We start from the raw sequence: 18863 nt of genomic DNA on the forward strand, positions 1-18863 counted from the left end.
GTAACTGCGCATTCCGACATTAGCTTTTCTACTTTCGACGGCGACGGATGTTTCTTTTCGTGTCCGCGCATCCTTAGTTCACTAAATTCTGCCGCATGCTTTTCTCACTACCACCGAAGCTCACACATCGCATACCCATACACAGCCACGGGAAAAAGTTAAAGTCCGAAAGGTTCCTGTGAAAAGCGGCAGTTTAACACATCAGGAATTGTAGTTTTTTCCAGGAAGGAACTGTGCTTTTTTCGCCTTAGTTTCCGATACATTTTTACATAATTTGCATGAAATACATACAAAAACTGACTGGTATCGAAGATTGACTATTGCCAATCACCCATAACAATACAAGCAAAGTGCCAAAATGTCGTTAAGCATTTGAGTCTGCAGACGAAAAGGAAAATAGCTTGACATAAAATTTACAGTTACGTGGGATTTACAACCGAGAGCTGTAACACACAGACAGGCCCACACATACACACATACGCAATCGGGTGAGTGCGGGAGTGAAGTCCTTGAAGCTTCTCGGCTTACGAGCAACCCCCAACAACATTGGGTGCGTCGGTACTCGGCCCGACGTAACGGATAACGGCAAAAAATAACCGTCAACAAAAAACAAACAAACACAAGTACAGGAAGCCGACGAAGTCCGTGTGTGTGCTGGTGTAGATTTACCGTTGCCCTTTCATCTCTGTGTGCGAGTGTGTGTGTGGGCGCCACAATAAAAGGAGGCGCAAAGGATATGAGGCCAACGTTGTCTGCCGCATTTGCAAGTAAGGTAATTTCGCATAAAATTCCAGCACAGCCTCCCACCTAAACTATAGAAAATGTGTCCCTACTGAAAAGCTGTTCGGCTTTTGTGCGGTAGTAAATGGATTTCCTTATCAGCGCAAAGTGGTCCCAGGAGTCCACTCCTCTTCATTGTTGCAGCTGAATTGCAGCCAGCTAGCTTAATGACCTTCCCTTTCAGGAATTACCGTCCGTCCACATCGGCTAAGACTAGAATACCACTATGTTTGGATCCAAGCTGCGCTCCTGGATGGAGACGCATATTGTGCGTCCCCGAAAGAAGGGCAGTAAACACAAGCAAGGGACCGCGGAAGCAGGCAGTTCCTGCTTGGGGAAGAAGGCGGGCACCTTACCCCCACAGGGCAGCAACCTAACTAGCCCGGTCCTGACCAGTAGCGGAAGCCACAGCATCGCCAGTCCGGTGCGGAGGCGCGAGGTCTCTCCCATCCAGTGTCACGTAAGTAGCTTCCTTGTTAGGAGTATGCAAAACGCTTACGTCGATCATATTACCGTAGCCGCCCAGTCGTCGATATGGCTGGCAATCCCCTGACGAAGACTCCTACGTCATAGCCTCTCCCAAGTCGGACAACCTACTTTACGCTCCGCACTGCTATCAGCCGCATCTACCGCTCCAGCAGCCATCACACCATTTAAGCGTGCCCAATAGCAAGGACACCTCCTGTGCAGAGAAATCGCCTACCAGGGTAAACTGCTCTTCATCCTCCATATCGTCGTTGTCCTGGTCAACGGGATCCAAGGAGCCCTCTTCTGGCAAACAAGCCACTTTTAAAGAGCAGTCCTTAAATGGGGAATACCACATTCCACCTGAGGAGGAGGTGGAGTATGAGGAAGTTGGCGCTTTGCTACTTCGGCCACCACCCCCCATTGCGGAACAACAGCGCCCGCAGTCAGAAAACTTAAGCGCCATGCATCTAATCTACGAGGAAGAGCCAAGGCAAAGCAACAACCATGTTCGTTACGGTCGCCTGCTTCCCTCCAAGCTAGCACCGGCTCAGATTGGCGATTCACTGGACACCTTGACAGCTACACCGCCAATTCCACCCGCTCCTCTTAGCGGCTCGCGTATGCGAACTCCACGAGGAATTCAGCGCAGTAATTTTATGCCGGGACCCCGGCCCCACAGCTTGCCGTCGCCAGAAAGCGCTTATTCCACGGGCTACTCCACAGATGGCACTTCGCCATGCGCCGCCAGCAACTACAATCCACCTGAGTACTACATTAACATGCGCTCTGGAACCCACTACTTCCCCAAGAGCGTCAACTCGCTAGCCGTCGAGGCCCAGCGTTACAAGTTCGGCCTAAACCGCATTGAGGAGATGTCGCCTATGGATCCGTTGCCCAAGAGCAACTTCGCAAGTGCCAATCATGGCCTGGAGTCGTCGCCCAGTCCGCTAGCTCTACGGCGGCAGTCAAAGCTCTTTGAGTGTGAGTGTCAGTGCTGTTAGTCCGCCTACCGGCAAACTGAGCAATTAACCCATTTAAAGTCCCTACTTGCCTGAAGTACCATCTCTCATTTGCTTCTTTCTCCCACTTTTTGCAGCTCCCTCTCCGAGACAGCGCTGTCGCATAAGAACAAATCCCTGGTACAACACGGGAGAGCACTTGCCCACCTCCACAGGCCCCACACGTTTGGATCTGGATGCCACCAGTACTACCTCCACGACCTCGTCGGGCATTAAGTCAAGCAATGAACTGGAAGTTCCGGCGGCCAAAACAATACCAAACAAAACAGGAAAGCCAGTCCCTTACACAGCAACCCCCAAGTGCAGAGCTACTCCTAGCCAGGCAGCCAAACAGGCTGGTGTGGACAGTGTTGGGGGTGGGGCCGGTGTTGCACCTGGAGCCGGAGTCGCTTACGAGTCCGAGGGCTCTTCGACTTCGACTGAAGTGGAAAATATGCATGCCCCACATACCATAAAGCGGCGTCACTTGGAGCACGCCGAGACTACAACAACTTCAGCACCCGTAGTAGCTGGTGGCGGAACTGGAGCTACGACCACATCCTTCGTTCTTAGTGATGACGAGGCCACCCTTAACGAAATGATTGGGAAGTTTGACGAGAGTTACATTTACGAAAAGGAAACTGATATATTAAGGTGAGTTGCAGTCGTTCATTGCTCGCCAAGTCAACTTAAGTTGCCTTTATATATTTAATTCGACTTCTAGCAGTGATTCAGATCTTACTGACTGCTGTGCCTCGGAGCTAGACACTGGACAAGATGCGGGGGATGAGTGTGACACTGACGAGTTGTTGGAAATTGACTTTATAGACACTTCATCCATGCAAGAGGTGGAACTGGACCGCAAGGATCTGTCACGAAATCTGGGCAACTGTCACTACTATACCAATAACCCCATCAGTCCGATGATGACTCGCAAGGCATCAGTCCGCTCCCGACGCAAGAGCGGTCAGGAGACAGGGGAAAGCTCCCAACAGCGACGACGCAAGCGGTTCCTTAAAACCCGTAAGAAGAGTTGTGAAAATCGCGAGAAGACCCCATCGTCGCCTCTTCGCGAGCCACGAGGGACCCGAAGTGTGGGAGGCACGCCCGTCTGCTTGCGCCGCAATCTACTGGGTCCAAGAGAGAGGTATAAGACAAGACTTTAATTATGATATAGTGTTTTCAAGAATTTTTTCCACAGAATATACAAGACGTCTCCCCTGTCAAACCGCTCCAACTCGCTGATTTTTGGCAGTATCAATAAAAATTCTACACTCACTATTGCAGAAAGCGAAAAAGCACTTCTTAAGGCAGACTTGGAGGCTGATATGAAGTATAAACAACTTATTATGGAAGCGGAATCCTTGCTGGAATCGATGAAGAACAGCTTACAGAGGTAAATAACGTTAAAGTTAAAGTATTTTGTTTATTATTAATTATGTATCACAATTAGCATTCCCAGAGACACACCGGTCGCCAGTCCGAGGCGTTTGAATCCCTTGGCCAACAAGCGCGTGGAGATGCTTAAAAACAGTGAAGTGGACTCCAAAAAACAGGCTCCGGTTCCGAACTCTCCTCCGCTTGAGCATGAGTTAGCAGCAGCCATTAATAAGCGCATAGAAATGCTCAAGTTTGAAACATCGTCTGCTTCTTCGCCACCAAACAGTCCCAAGCTTGCTCGTTGCAGTCCTCGCAAAACGCATCTGACCAACTTTATGAATCAAAATGCTCCACCAGAGTTGCCGCCACGCAAGATAAAAGGCAACCCGCCCTCTGCTCCACTTTCGCCACAACTTCAGCTTAATGGAAGGAGTCTTCAGGAAAGTCCAAAGAGCAAGCGACGTACGATGATGGTGACTTCCACGACCACGACAACGGTGATCAGCTTCCACGGCAGCGATTCTGAGATGGAGTGCATAGCTGTAGAGGATATTGGCAATCACAACTACTTGCCTCAGCCCCAATTGAATACTATGGATAACAAAGATGAATCGAATACGAAGATGGAAAACCCATTGCATGCCGAATTAAATATTAATAACAACTTTTATTGCCCACACAGCGAGCCGTTAAAGCGCAAGGTATACAAGGGAAGCTCATCGTTCGAGCGTATAAAGAAGAACTTCGACTTGGAATTGGGTAAGTAACTCGGCTTGTTTGTTAGTGAAATATTTAATCAAATGATACACAGATTCAAACGGACGGTGCAAGTCGAATGAGCGTTCGCAAATTAAACTGATGGCCTCCGTGTCGGCCAAGAGCTCTATGCAAGACGTGACCGTTGACGAGGCCAAGGGCCATGCAATAGGCGGTAGTAATCCCAAGCAGCAGCTCATACTGAATACCATTGTCGATTTAAAGCGCAGCTTGGAACATCAAAGCCATCAACTGAGTGGTCTTAATGGCGAATAGAACTGAGTCAACTAACTAATAGGACTAATATCATCATCATACTTATTCATAACACATCATATAGACAGTAACTAGTTGGCTAAGATATAGGCTAACAGTCCAAACTAGTCCATCAGACTAGACACTGAAACTGAGCGCAATAACTTTTACTTATAAGAGAAGACGAATATTTACAAAAATACTATAATACTCAAGGGCCGTAATAGAACATATGAACTGGTGCAGAATCGTATTACAAAAAATGTAGCATGTAGCAAATTGTTTTTGATGGAGTTTTTACATTATAACCGTAATCATAACCCAGAAGTTTTCTAAGTAATATTTTCAGTTTTAAAGTGTTCTTTAGACACCATAGATTTTAGTTAAAGCATATCAAACGATTTTTAAACTAAATGATATTCTGTTGACATTAATCGTTTGTTTATTTACATAAATTTTGTTTTTTTAATATCCGATTAAAATTTCCTTTTTTAAACGATCTATGTGCCCAAGCTGAAAGTGTGTTCAGAACACTATTTCCATGGCATGTCCAATTATACTATCCTACCAACTCATACTATCCAATCATAGCTTGAATACGTTGATATTAGTAACTATACTACACTACATAAGTTAATAACAGATAATATTCCTTAGTTCTTTATAGAGCGAGTGTGTGTGTGTGTTAATGTGGAAAATATCCTTACCTTGCAATGCAAGACCCACATCAATCCCGCAAACACTTATAGAGCTCATCTTATTGCTAGACTTGACAGAACATTTCACCTAATTAACTTTATTACTAAAGTATTCGAAAGTAGACCTTTAAGTAACCCACATTACGATCCATCCAAATGAAAATTGTTTAGCCAAATTGTTTGTAGAATAATGAAAAGAAAAGGCAATGTTTTACTGTTTTGTTTCCTTAGTTAAGTAGATAAAGACGATTATGTTTTTATGCCAGACATTGCATAAAGTAACGGAAATCGCAGTTGGTTTTACCATGAATTCAAATTTGTTTGTATTGGCAACAATTATAATGTATTCCAATTGGGAAAATTTGGTTGTAATTTGGATTAATCGACTCATGTAATTATGTATGGTGTTGTGTACCCAATTAATATGCATATAGACGCTGTAGAACCCACACGAGGAGTACATAATCTAAGTCATACTGTAACGTGATAATAAACTTAATGAAAACCCCCAGACCAAAATTAAATCAGATCCCAATCCAAATCAAAGGGGATCCACAGAATTGTAAGTATAAATTAATTACGTAAATCTTAGCTGTTTTGTTTGTACTTTCTAGTAGTACGTACGTCTTTGTAGCTTTGCGAGCTTGATGCTCATCCAAATTAAAATTGCAATTTTTTTTTAGTGCCTGCATCTAGTATTTAGAGTGCCTCTGGGCAGGTGGGGTAGTGGTTCGGTATGCTGTGTTAAATTTACTTAATTAGTTTCACCCGCGACGCGACACTTGAACATCGAACGCTAGGCCGCAAAACGAAAGACGCACCCAGCGACATCAAGACATCGAACTCGCTGTTTTGAACTTTAAATGGGCAGCTAATGCGTAGTTCCACCCAGCCCACAGTGACGGTTTGGACCTGCAGCTGTCATGGTAATTTATGCACCCTAGATTCCAAATATTCAATTGGTTTTCCGATTAAAGCGACCTTAAGACAATCCAACGAGCTTTTGATAAGACGATTTACAAACCGCAACTTAGGAAAGACTGCAGCAGATTCACCTCGAAGACGGGGACTTACATCCGTCGAGACCCAGTACCACGTGTGGTATGAGTGATATTCGTTTCTGCTAAATACCGATTATCCTATCAAGCGACACGTGTAATTATTGAACCCATGTACTTTGAACGTCAATAAAGGACCAATATTTTGAACAGCCTCATATCTTAATTGCTCTTCCACGTTCGAACGTGAACAAGATGCCAGTCATCGTGGAATTTCCAGAGACGTCGATCCGATCCCCGTTTCTTGTCATCTCGTTCATTATTATGTCTGGCGATAAAAATAAACTCGCACTGTTCTAAAGATCCCCAGAAGAGCATCGGCAATGGAAAATTAGCAGACAGATCATGGACTGGCCGCTGCTAATTATGCAAATGGAGGCGGAGACAGGGAGCGGGCTGGGCGAGGAACACTGGCCTGCCTGCCCGGTGGAATACCAATTGAGCAGGCCACGCTTGAAACATCAAATCAGCATTAAGTGGGCAAAAACATGGCTCGGAAGAGTTGCCATTAAATGCGTGGTGGCCCAGTGAAGGAGGAGGCGCGACCTGCTCTGGCTCTGGCTCCGTTGGAGATGCGCCCTAAATGGCCAAACTGGTTCGCCTTCCACAAGCTGAGCGCTGACCAGGGGGAGGAATGCAATCTGAAAGGCAGGGGCCGGTCTACGAGCGGATTCACTAATTTTACTGAGGGTATGTCAGGTGCTTAACCAAAGAGTGCTGAACATAGTGCAAAGTCGACAACAAATGAATTGTTCGCAAATACCTAGATGTATTTAATTAATTAGTTTAAAAGTGAAATAAGTAGTAGTACAATCAATGTAAGTCTCACAGCTGAATACCCATTTATTAAGTACCGCAGCTCGACGATTTCCGGTTAGGGTATTGCCATGGCCGACTCCAAACCAGATGAGATCTGTGCCTGCAATGTAGCTTTCGATCTCGAGCGCGCCGAAAGCTTTGGGCTCCAAGGAGGGGGCTATGTTGTTGTGGTTTCTGTTTGCCGTCGTGTTGAGTGTTGTGCGTTGTTGCTGCTTTTTAACGTCTTTGTCGATTATTGTTATTATTATTGAGATTCTTGTTGTTGTCGACGCTTTGGGTTTTGGCCGTAAAATGTTACTTTAGCGTCGGCCCGGTGCGCCGGCGCAGTCGCGGGCTCTGCCGCTATCGCAGTCGCAGTCGCTGAGTCGGGGGACAGCGAAGTGGCGTCGCCGCAACCGCTGTTTTTAGCCATGAAGGTCATGCCCAGGTGTGTGGCATTCAGATTCACCTGAGCCCGGGCCGAGCCCGATACTAAGTCCGAAACAGAAACCGAATCCGAGTCGGTCCAAGCCGAACTGCAGCTCCAAAAAGGTGGGGCGGGCCGGCGGGCAGGTGGGTAGGTGGGTAGAGGGGCACGTTGTTGTTTTGGCAGTTATGAAACTAGTCCAATGACTCGCCCGTGCTGGTGTGCGTGTGACTCAAGTCCGAGCTTTTGCCCGTGCCTCCTCTTGTAAGCGTGTAATTACCCACACTGCTGCACAGGGCGTATGAGTGATCTTCCCCATGGTGTTGTTGTCCAGTTCTCAATGTTGCGTCAGCCACATCTTCGAAGTTTCGCAATCTGAGGCAAATGTGCGCAATTCTAAGCCAATTGCACCTCGATGTGAGATGGGGGTTGGTTTTCGGCCAGGCAGTGGATGTGAGGGGTACCCAAAACACAGATGACAAAGGAAAACAGCCCAGTCATGCGGCACTATGCTAAAGTCGGCTCAGCCCGCTGCGTAGCGGAAAGTCCGGTTCTGATTCTTGACATCAAGGAAACGGGGGCTTCCAACTCGATCTGATCTCTGACTGATTGCGTCTACACAAACAGGTCGCAGTTACCTGCCAAAAATGGCACCCACCTCAGCGGCATCGTATGTCTACCTCGTATGTCATCCTCACATAGTACTCTTCTCATTTGTTAACGCTGGCAGCTAAACTATAGGTAACATCATGATCCGCCTTAAATTTATTCCTTCCCATTTGAAAATCATTCAATTGCTGGTCTCAGATCTCAGGAGAATTGCGAAATTATTAACATCCATCTGTGCAGAGCCCCCATTCCAATTGAACCTGTTCCTGGCTTCTTGGCTTCAGGTGCCCGCGACTCTGACTGACGTCACGACGGCTCTTTGGATTTCCGAACTTGGCCCACCTTTATGCGAATGTGAGTTCCCCTTTAATGTGTGGAGTGGGTCAAGCTAATTAATTTCGAGGGTGCTCAATTAGCGCTCGCTCCCATTTCCCATCCCGCCGGAGATCACGCTGTCGCTGGACTTTGAAAGGGTCGGTGCATCCCCCCTGGGGGCTGGAATCGGGTTTTGGGGTTCGGGTTGGGGTTGTGGTTGGGGATAGGGTAACGCGGATTGGGAAACTTGCTCCACAGATCCGCAGAATGTTCGTGAATGAATATCTTTAGCGTGATTTAGCGCGCTCTGTAATGTCTGCGATGTGAGCTCGACCAGCTCGGCTCTGGACGTGTGTGTGTTTGTGAGTCGAATTTCGAGTTTTTGGACTTTGTACCAGAGACTACAGCCATGAACCGACTTCGCAGTGCTGGCTGCCAACGCGGCCCGGGCCCCTCCAGCCCCCGCAAGATCGTAATCGTTGTTTGCGCTTGGCTATTCATCTGTTGCGGCTAGCAGATGGGCAGGGGCGTTGGGCGTGCGGAGAGGAGAGGAGGGGCTCGCTTGTTCAGCAATGTGACGTACTGCTGACAGCATAATGCGGAATTCTGTTCTCGGGCCCGATTCGGCGGCAGAACCCCAACCATATCCATCGCTCCGCGGCCATAACGAGACCAGCATCCGCGAATGGAAGCAGGAAGCAACCGGTCACTGGGGAGGCGGCCCTAGCGGCGATTTGCTATCCATCCACTGCTAACCCAGTCAAAGTTGGACACAATTGTTAAGGCGCGAGCCAAGATCTCTCAGCTTCCGCCTGCGTACGTCGATCTGGGGTCAAACGGAAGTGTTTCTCGATGCGCTCGGACCTTTCATGCTAATCCGCGATGGAGCTGGTCGGAGTGCCGTTATTAATTAATTTCTCGTTTCGATTTGCATGCCGAGTTATTTTCGGATCTCAGCCGCGGCACGTGATAAAATTTGATTCCGACTTGGCTTCTCAGCTGCGGTGATGGCTGCACCTCAATGCTGCAGAACACCAGCCCCAGCCTTGGACACTTGGACTCCGACCTTGGGCAGTACCAAAATGCTTAACCATTACCAACGGTCCAAACTGCTGACTCACGCCGACTCCGACTTTCTTTTGTCGCCGCCGAGTTATGCTAATTCCTTGAAGCGAGGGGCTGAAGGCGGTTCCCTTGCCCGGCTCAAGGTTCAGATGCTTTCGCACCGGACGGGGTCAATAAACGGAGAGGCAACAAGGCAGCATAGCCGCAGCATCGATCTTCGCCGATCTTGGCTACTTCCGTCTATCTCCGTCGTCCGGGGTTAAGGCGAGCGAATGGCCAACAACAAGCGGAAGCCGAAGGCAACTAGAACCGTAAACAAGTTTTGGCTCACAGCAGCCGAAATCTAAGGCAATCAACCAGGCCAAAACAAAGTTTCGAAAGAAACCCGAGCTGAGACTGGCGCAGTTAGCAAACGCTTGGCCAGTGGCCACCCCCCTCCACGCCACCGTCCGGCGATGCGGAAGCCTTAGCAGGGCGCTAATTGATTGCCTGAGAGGAGACGTACTCGTAGAACCTCGCAGAAGAAGAAATCCCCCGACTCACAGCCGGATTCGACACCACCCAATTCAGTGGGCCAGGAGGAAGAAACCCTGGAAACCGCTCAAGTGGAGTCTGCCGATAAGCACGAAACAAGTTCATGGCTTCTCCGTTAGACTGGTAGCAATTCTAGACACCACCATGATAAGGCCACGTCCAAGAGCACAGCCAAAATGGAAACAGAAATAAACACTAACTAGCCGACAAGTGGCCGCGGCAGAAAGCACAATTAACTTGGCCCAGATACATACCTATACATACTTATCAGAATAGTGACCGAACTCAGATTGAGATGGATTCCGCCCATCATTACCTTGCGCCGCATGTTTTTCGCATTGGAACTGCTGTTTTAGCTCTCGATCCAAGAACTCGAGTGCCACCAGTTGCCCGGTCCTTCCCCGCCCTGCACTCGAGCGGGAAGCAGATACACCCATGAGTCAGTCGCATGATCGCTAGTTTTTCACGGCCACAGGCTACGCATCGGCCGGGCGGGGAGGGACTTTGTTATTGAACGAATGCTTCGCCTTAAGCACTTTATCTATGCGGCGATAAGGTTGCCTCATAGGCTTCGCCTGAAAGTGGTTCGAGGAAAGGTTTTCCCTTTCCCCGAGTTACGCCTAATCAAAGTCACCAGAGGAATAATACCAGTGACTCTCGAGATGTGGCACGCGTTTGCTTTCATTAAATAACCTGGAAGTGCGATTAGATTGGCAAGTTTCCGATTCGGATTGAAAAGCTTATATTTGCAGAGGCACATCTAGATGACCAGTGGTCACGTTGGCTTTGTTGTGGCTATAAATACAAGTAATATCGACTCTTTGTCTTCGTTAGGATAAGATAAAAGGGAATTTCCGTTAAGAGAAATTTACTTTTAGAACAAATTTCGATAAAAATTTTAATAACATCTTATAAGATAACGTTTAAAAGCAATGAAGCTGACGTTAAGTAAAGTGAGTTAAAATATTGTTATTTTGATTTGAAGAGTGCCAATAAAAGTGCTCTAGCATGCACTTTGCACCAAAACGGGGCTCGTTTACGGGGTATCCACTGTAATCTAAATAGCGCATTTACAACAGCCAATGCCACCTTTCAACCGTCCGACTCCACCGATCCAAGCGGCCTTTGTACCCATCGCACGAGCCAGAACTGAAATTTAGCTCCGTTGGCACTTTCTTTATCGTTGCCAAGCCCCAAAAAGCGGGACACGGGGGGGCTGACCAGACGAACACAGTAAAAGAGCCAGCTGAATATATTTTCTAAGTAAAATTTATTTATTGTGTATAAATAATTCTCTTTTAGCTCTCGCACAAGCGCTATTAACGTTAGTAATTTACAGTTTGCTCTGCGGTCCTCGTTGCCGAACCAGGGACATGCAGTCGGATCTCCAGGTGACTTTCGATGGGATCTGGGACGACCCCACGCACTCGCACTGTGACCACTGGATGTCACTGGTCGGCTGCGAGGAGGAAATCAAACGAAACATAACGGCACAAATAGTTGGCTTAAACAATTACAATAACAATTGTGGAATATATAAATTTGCATACAGGCTAAAAGTGAAGTGCAGTGAAGTCCAGTCTCCACTAGCAAAGCTCCCACTTCACTTACGTTCGTATTCGTAATTTAGTTAGAAATTAGATTTCTTGTACTTGTTGAACATTGTTTGCTTTAGTGTTGTGTTGCAGTTCCCATAGCGATCTATCCAATATATATATACGAAAATCAATTGTAAAGAAGAGGGACATTCGGGTCGGTGCCTCCGCTGCGCCATGGAGAACTTTTTGACTTGGGCGCAGGGGAGCCCCGACGGGTACTGTGATTTTGACTTTGGTTCCCCTTAAAACCCATAAGAGAGATACAACGAAGAGGTTACAATTTTTACAATAGAACGTTTGTTGATTTGTTGCTTTAGGCGCTGCTTTATCCACTACTATATCTACCAGTTATTTATCATCCTCAGTTATACATTTATACAATCCTCATGCACACATACGATTCTCATATGTCTTGCTTAGCACCCCCTCAAGATACATATACATAATCATATACATAGATATAGATATTTTGATACAGTTATAGTTAAAGTTAAAAAAGACCTCACACTTGATACTAATGAGTGTAAAGACCCGCCCGCGACTATGGTATGAAGTTAACCCCGACCAGCTCGAAAGGAAGTGATAGTGTAGGTGTAGGTGTAGGAGGCGTAGGTAAAGGAGGGTCGAGAAGGCGTTGAGTTGGCGGTCCTAGACGGGACCAATATCACTTTGGTATCTGGCGGTCAGGTAGTTGGCCGCCTCTGTCATTTGTTCTAGGCACTGGTACAGACCGTTTAGATGCCTCCGGCAGCGCTTGGCCAGCTCCGTGGCCTTGTCTCCCGAGCCCTGCTTCGATTTGGCGACGTCCACGATGTCGCTGCCGTCGCTGCTTTGGGCGTTGTCGCTCTTGTTGCCATCGGACTCCAGCCCCGAGTCGTTTTCCTGCGATATGTCCGAGTCGGAGTCGCTCATGTTGCTCACCGAGTTGGTGGACATCATCGAGGCGGTAGAGGTACGGCGCACATGACCCTTGACACTGCCGGAAGCGGTTGTGCTTGAACTGCCGCTGTTGGACTCAGTCTTGCTCTCGCTGGGATTGCAGCTCGAAGTGGAACTGGAACTGGCGTTGAGCTGCTGCTGTTGGGGGTGCTGCTGCTCGTCGTCCTCCTGGTTGGCGGTCCAGAGCAGATCTTTTTTCAGCGAGTTCAGCATGTTGTACAGATTGAACAACTCGGAGGCGCTGAGAAAGTCTTGGACATTTTTCGATTGCGCCGCTCCCCGCTTGCCGTGGGCACTGGAGCTCTGTGTCAGCTGGTTGGCGGTCGAGTCCTTGCCGGTGGCTGGGATGATGTCAGTGCTGTCGCCGATCTGGGGATAAATCATGTAAAGTGGGAGCCATAAGTTGATGGTTACGATCCAGATGGCTGGTCAAACGGGGGGCTGGGATTCTTGGGTAATGTGGTACCAACCTGTCGATCCATGAGCCTGCATGGCACCAGTATGGTGTCGTCCATAATGTTGACAGTCTTTACAAACTTCTCCATCACATTGACAATGCTGTCTTTGGAGAACTGCTGCTCATCGTGGCGGGCGATGCGGCGCAGGCAGTTTCTGAAAAAACAGAACAATCGAAAGATGAGCTTGGGCCAGCGCACAGTAAACCAGTAGAGCGTGTGCAGGGGAACCAGTTTGGATTGGACAATAGTCTGCGTGATTGGTGACCATGCCACATCACGCCAGACTGGACCAAGCGGTGGCCGTTCTACAGCGTCGTTAAGTCTGCCGCGATCACACTTCCGCCACTCGAAACCATCTTTCTTTGATGCTTTCGGCTGGAGATGGGTGCGCCTCCCCGCCGGCCAACGTGGCGTATGATATATTTGAATTGGTTTCTATGCAAATCAGCGATTCGCTGGCGTTGTCGCAAATTCAATTTGTATAAAATATAAAACCAGTTGCTGCTCTATACCTGACAGTGCTCGTGTGGCTCTTAAAACAAAGCCCAGACTGACGGACGGACAGAAAGATTTCTATTTTGGTTCCCCAAGCCAATTTAACGCGTCCACGTGCTGGCGAGGGCCAGATGGGGTGTCGGGTGCGGAGGGCAAAGCCCGACTTTGCTCACTAGCTTCAAAATAATGGTTATACAATCCTAGCTGGTCTCATTAACTTTAATTTCACGACAAGATCGCGTAACATCGCCAGGTCAAGCCTCATAAACTCGCCAGAGCCCCCTTCATTAACCCGCCGGGAATGGGAATGGAAGTTAGTTGCTGATATCTGGAGGAGCGGCTGAAGCTGGAGAGGCCAAAGTCTATAGGCGGCTTGGCTTATCGTCGCCAGACGGTTCCCAGACGGAGCTGAAGTTGCGTATCTCCCGCACCTCTCATTTAATGCGGCCAGATAGCCCGGGGCGGAACGGCATGTGGGAGCCAGTGCGGGGCCGCGTGATCGCAGCTAGTTGACAGAGCGAGCGCCGAGCGCACTGATAAATTTAGTTTCAGTGACTGCGCCATTTAAAGACCTCTACCCTACAGTTCTGCCCCCGGCCCGCGCCCGCCCGCTGCCAGGGCAAAGAAACTTAGAAAATCTAGATATCGATGGCCGGGGTGGGGTGGTGGTGGGGGTGGGGGTGGCCACGCGAGTACTGCGTGCTCCGAGCTCTGCTGACCGACATTGTTTCACAGTGGTCTAGAACCAGAATGAGATCTAGATCTAGAAGAGGCTGGCGGCGGGAGTCAAGGTTCTTTCCACTGGCACGGCCAAATGTCGTGGACGCCGACGGAAGATTCCCAGCCACTCAGTCCAGTGACTAATTAAGCTAATTGCAGCGGATTCCAATCATGGAATCCGCATAGGAATGCGAAAACAATTACCATCTTATCAACGCCATTCGCTTGGACACTCGACCATAATTGATTGCAATCTCGTGCAACCTGAGTAATCGCCTCCATTTACTTACAATTATAGTTATTTTCTCTGCCCGACCACGACCCTCGCTTTGCATAGGTAGTTATCATAATCAGAACCAGCTCTAAGTTGAACTTATCATTGCATTTTTGGAGGGCGCTATTGACCTTTCCCTTCCTAGAGACTCCTCCAAACAGATCCCGAGAGCCCACAAGGCCGGTCTGGGAACACGCCACATGCTGGCAGCCAATCGGCAGGGGCACACCTGCTGGGTGCGCTACTCCTTGCCCGGTGTGGGAATTTGGCTAAGCCCAACCAGCGTCACGCGACATGCGCGCCCAGAAGGGCGGGGTAAGCGGTGGGGTAGGCGGCGGCAGAGAGTGGGTACCGCATACAACGCCGAAATCAGGCGACTTTTCGCTCAGCGGCAGCTGAGGGCGGTGAAGGGGTGGCGGTTAGGCGGTTTGGTGGGTGGCTGTTACCGATGCCGATGCCGAGCTGGCTTCATGTGGCAAGCGAATCAAACGCTGCTCTTCGCGCTCTCTCTTCGGTGCGGGCTGTTTTCTCTTTGCTGCCGAGTGGCGTGATGTTGCCCAGAAACTGTACAGTGGCCAGCAGAGTCGCCTCCATCAGCTGAGCAAGATGAATGAATCGAATCGCCAGCGATGCTCTGCCCTCCCCACCCCCCTCATGCGAGCGACCGACTGTGTTCAGTGGTATTTCTCGTATTTGCAATGTTGGGCAACGGCACATACAGACGCACATAAACATACATATACGCACATAAACATCTTTGAACCGAGTTGACCAATATTTGGTTTACTTTGGCTTTGGCTGCGCGTCGACCTCCAGCATAATCGATTTTTGATACGCCCGCAAATTAGATATTCTACCTACTCGGTGGCCGGGTTTGGCTGGGTTGGCCGGATTGACTCGGCCATCGGGCAACGCGCATTGGCGGTCGTAAGTTGGCGCTCAAGGCGACACCTGCCTCAAAAAGTGACACACTGCCAGCGGAACGAGGTGAATCAGAGAATTTTCTGCGATTTAAGCGGCCCAAGGAGGCGGACAGCACTGGCTGCACTAGCTGCGATGAGTAATGGGCATAGGCAGATAGCTGCCTATGGCGGACTGGTGTCAGTGGGCCGGAGGTGAACTACAGATAAGGCATCTTATCGCTTATCCGAAAGCTGTGAGCTGTGATTTCCCTCCGCTGCTGGCTCACTCGAAGCATTTGGGCAAACAAACGGCTGAAAACACCAACATACTTCTGTATAGGTGTACAATATATAGCCGATTGTGTCATATTAGCGCTGGCTTGGTTTTTTCGTTGTATTTTTCTTTCGTGTTTGAATGGCCGACCGTCCCCCTCTGCCCAACGAGAAATCGTACGATAAATTTCTTGTATCTCGTTTTTCGTTCGGCGGTGGCAGTGACGGTGGCGGTGGCAGTGCAAACGAAAGAGAAAACGCACGCGGGGTGCGGTTTGGATTCAATTTGAGAGGCGAGTAAATCGACGGAAGAGAGCGATTCGGATTCGGGTTCGGACTCGGATGAAACGGAGGAGAGGGCGGTGCGGGCTTGGGCGGATCGGGAACGGGAACGCGAACGGTTGGGAATGGGGGGATCAATTTAGCATCACTTGGGCAAATTGAACTTAAACGCTTTAACTAGCGGACTCGGATTCCGACTTACCGACTTGTCTCCAGCTTGGTGAGGTCTGTGTATCCACTCATGATGACTTCTGTGTGTTCCTGATGACTATGTACTACTGCTGGTGCAAATATGTAGTTCGAGAAATTTTCTTTGGCCGCACCAACACTCGCGCACTTTCACTCGCGTTTGGAATCGGAGTATTCCTGACTGGGATTACGAAATCGGCACAGGTGACTGGGCTGGCTTCAGCTCGGTTGCCTGGATTGGATTGAATTGGATTGGGTTGGGTTGGCTTGGATTCGGAATAGGAGTAGCTGCTGCCCCGGCGGAACTGCTGTGTCTAGTGCGCTGCCTTCAAGAAGTCGCGGCTGTTTTATGCCAAAAATTTGCATGTACGCACCGAGCTCGATTATACCCCGACTTTGGTTTGGCTTTGGCCGTCGATCTCGTCCGAACCAATTAAATATGGGAATTCTAAGCAGTCTGCACGCGCACCGAGTTTAATTTAATTTCAGTTTCAGTTTCGACACGAGCAGCCAGCGAGCAGAATTTTGAAAAAAAATTACGGAGAGGGGAGCGTTGCCAGTTGCTTTTATAGTACGGGCCGAGCCAGGGCTGCAGACGCTTCGATAGAACTATCGATTACTCAGCTCGGGGCAGCCGATGTGCCATCAGCTGTCATGTTAAGTGTGGCAGCACGGGGTAACGCTGTTAAGTGATTCAAAAATGTTTAAAATTACTTTGATTGTTTTGTCCGAAAATGAGTTATGATAAGCGGCGAAATATTGAACTTTGTATAGTACGTTTTTATTAATATTGGTTTTCCTTTAACCAAAAAACTGTTTTTTTAAGAAATTTAACAGAAATGACAAAAATAAGTTTATTTCAAGATTTTGGTTAAAAAACGAAATTGAAACAACGAAAATCAATCAAATTATAAATATACACACATAGATTTTTCTGCATCCTCTGACAAATTTCGAACTTGCTCTGATAGCTCTAGGTAGCTTTGTCGAGATCTCCTTCCCTCAAGAACATTTATGGGGGAAATCCCCCGAAGGGAAATTTACGTGGTCTTCCTTCGTGCAATTGTCCTAACTCAGCCGCTTTCGTTTCCGCTTAGAGCTGCACTTCCGATTTCTCTCCTCTTTGTGACCTAAGAAACGAACCGGCTATAAAGACATGATTTTGTCCTATTTAGCCGCTTGACATCATTTTGTTTCCGCTTATGGCTGCACTTCAGGTTTCTTTCCTCTTTGTGACCTAAGAAACAAACAGGCTATAAAGACAGGTGGAGCCACAACTACTAGAAGAACTCACTAAATCCCCGTAGAACGATAAGCCTAGAAATGGGCTTCCGGCGGATGCCGTCGCCTCTTAGCGCTCTTCGAATCCTTCGGAGGGCCCGGAGCATTTCCGAAATTTGGGGCGGGGTCAACACGTCGAGCATGTTCAGCTCGGGGTCCCAGAAAAAGGGAAGAACTCCCCGCATCAAGAGGTCCTCCAGCTCGTCGAACATCTGTAGGTATTAGATTGAGTTTATGAAGACATGCGTCGACATGCTGAAGGCACTTCATGCTTACATCGGGCAAAATGATTGAGATCGGCTCGTTCCAGTACGACTCTGGTTCATGCCTAATCTTCCAAAGAAACAAAGTTTTAATGTAGTAGCTCTTAAAGTTGCCTAAGTTGGTCTTCACATCACGAAATTTTTTCATAAACCTGATTGCATCCAGGCAATTCTCGTGCTTACCCCGCAGCATTGCCTTCTCTGCGGCGTAAAAGGAGGAGCGAAAGGAGATGCTGCTGGTCTGAGTTTGGATTTTCTGAGGTTTGGGAATCGCTTCCCAGTAGGATATTTTGGCGCGTTCAAAGTACACAAGCTGATCCCTGAGCAACACGTTCTGTTTGGCCGCCAAACGGATGGCGGGTACGAAGTCGACCGAGTACTCATACTCCCCATTCACGACGATAGTGTGGGCCGGCCCACAGGTCCTATACTTCAGCTGGGAGACGACGCCGTCAACCAGCTCTACGCGATCTGCTAACCGGTTGAGTGCTTGGCTGAACAAGCTCTGAAGCCACGAACGGAGTTTGTCCACGACGAGAAAGTTTTGCGCATCCACGAGTTGAACCTGAAGAAGTTTCCCAATGCTCTGGAAATCCTCGCGGGGATCGTTCCTAAGAAGTTCCAGCACGCGCGTCATATCGAGAAATACGTTGCCCGGAATTTGCGGATCACGCGTCACGACGATGTCTTCGTAGTACGGAACTTGCAACTTAAATACCAAATCGAACTCGTTAGGCTTCGCCACCTTTAATTTATCTCCCGTACTCCCTGTGGAATGAAAACTTCGCGGTGAGTAACGACCGAAAAACGCGACGCGGCACGACGAGCGCGGAACGGGGAACGCGACGAAAACGCGAGGGAAACGCGGGAGAAACGCGAGGGAAACGCATACGCGGCGCGGTGCAAACAGTGAGCGAAAATATTATCTTTACGTCTCAATTGCACTGATAACGTGCACTGACTCACTGTGTAGGAAAGGGGATGGGGATGTGTGGTGTGGAATATTTTCTGTAACCCAAGGTCCCGTGGACCTGAGGTGGCGAGGACC

The 18863-nt window shown here is 48.6% G+C and overlaps 3 protein-coding genes across 5 annotated transcripts; 1 reads left to right on the forward strand and 2 right to left on the reverse strand.

Moving 5' to 3' along the window:
* The first annotated feature begins 21 nt into the window (after nt 1-21).
* On the forward strand, nt 22-5001 carry LOC122613131. Of its 3 annotated transcripts, XM_043787157.1 has the most exons (9): nt 22-772; nt 965-1240; nt 1299-1896; nt 1972-2229; nt 2345-2900; nt 2971-3393; nt 3448-3642; nt 3700-4385; nt 4438-5001. In XM_043787157.1, the coding sequence occupies exons 2-9, from the start codon at nt 1007-1009 to the stop codon at nt 4656-4658; spliced, it is 3171 nt and encodes a 1056-aa protein (XP_043643092.1). In that variant the 5' UTR covers nt 22-772; nt 965-1006; the 3' UTR covers nt 4659-5001. The 3 variants fall into 3 exon arrangements, with proteins under 3 accessions (XP_043643092.1, XP_043643090.1, XP_043643091.1); XM_043787155.1 differs by having other exon boundaries at nt 1299-2229; XM_043787156.1 differs by having other exon boundaries at nt 1299-2229; nt 2974-3393.
* A 6391-nt stretch (nt 5002-11392) lies between these two features.
* Nucleotides 11393-16810, reverse strand: LOC122613553 (dentin sialophosphoprotein). Its single transcript, XM_043787772.1, has 3 exons — nt 16285-16810; nt 13149-13290; nt 11393-13047 (listed from the first exon to the last, which is right to left on the reverse strand). Exons 1-3 carry the CDS (start codon nt 16323-16325, stop codon nt 12388-12390), a joined length of 843 nt encoding a protein of 280 aa, XP_043643707.1. The 5' UTR covers nt 16326-16810; the 3' UTR covers nt 11393-12387.
* A 385-nt stretch (nt 16811-17195) lies between these two features.
* On the reverse strand, nt 17196-18728 carry LOC122614544 (cyclic GMP-AMP synthase; the record flags this gene model as incomplete). Its single annotated transcript, XM_043789107.1, has 3 exons — nt 17196-17508; nt 17566-17764; nt 17829-18728. Coding segments are annotated over 3 exons (1206 nt in total), but the record flags the coding sequence as incomplete, so codon positions are not given.
* Between the last annotated feature and the right edge of the window lie 135 nt (nt 18729-18863).

This window comes from Drosophila teissieri, chromosome 2R (assembly GCF_016746235.2).
Source record: "Drosophila teissieri strain GT53w chromosome 2R, Prin_Dtei_1.1, whole genome shotgun sequence".
NCBI lineage: Eukaryota > Metazoa > Arthropoda > Insecta > Diptera > Drosophilidae > Drosophila > Drosophila teissieri.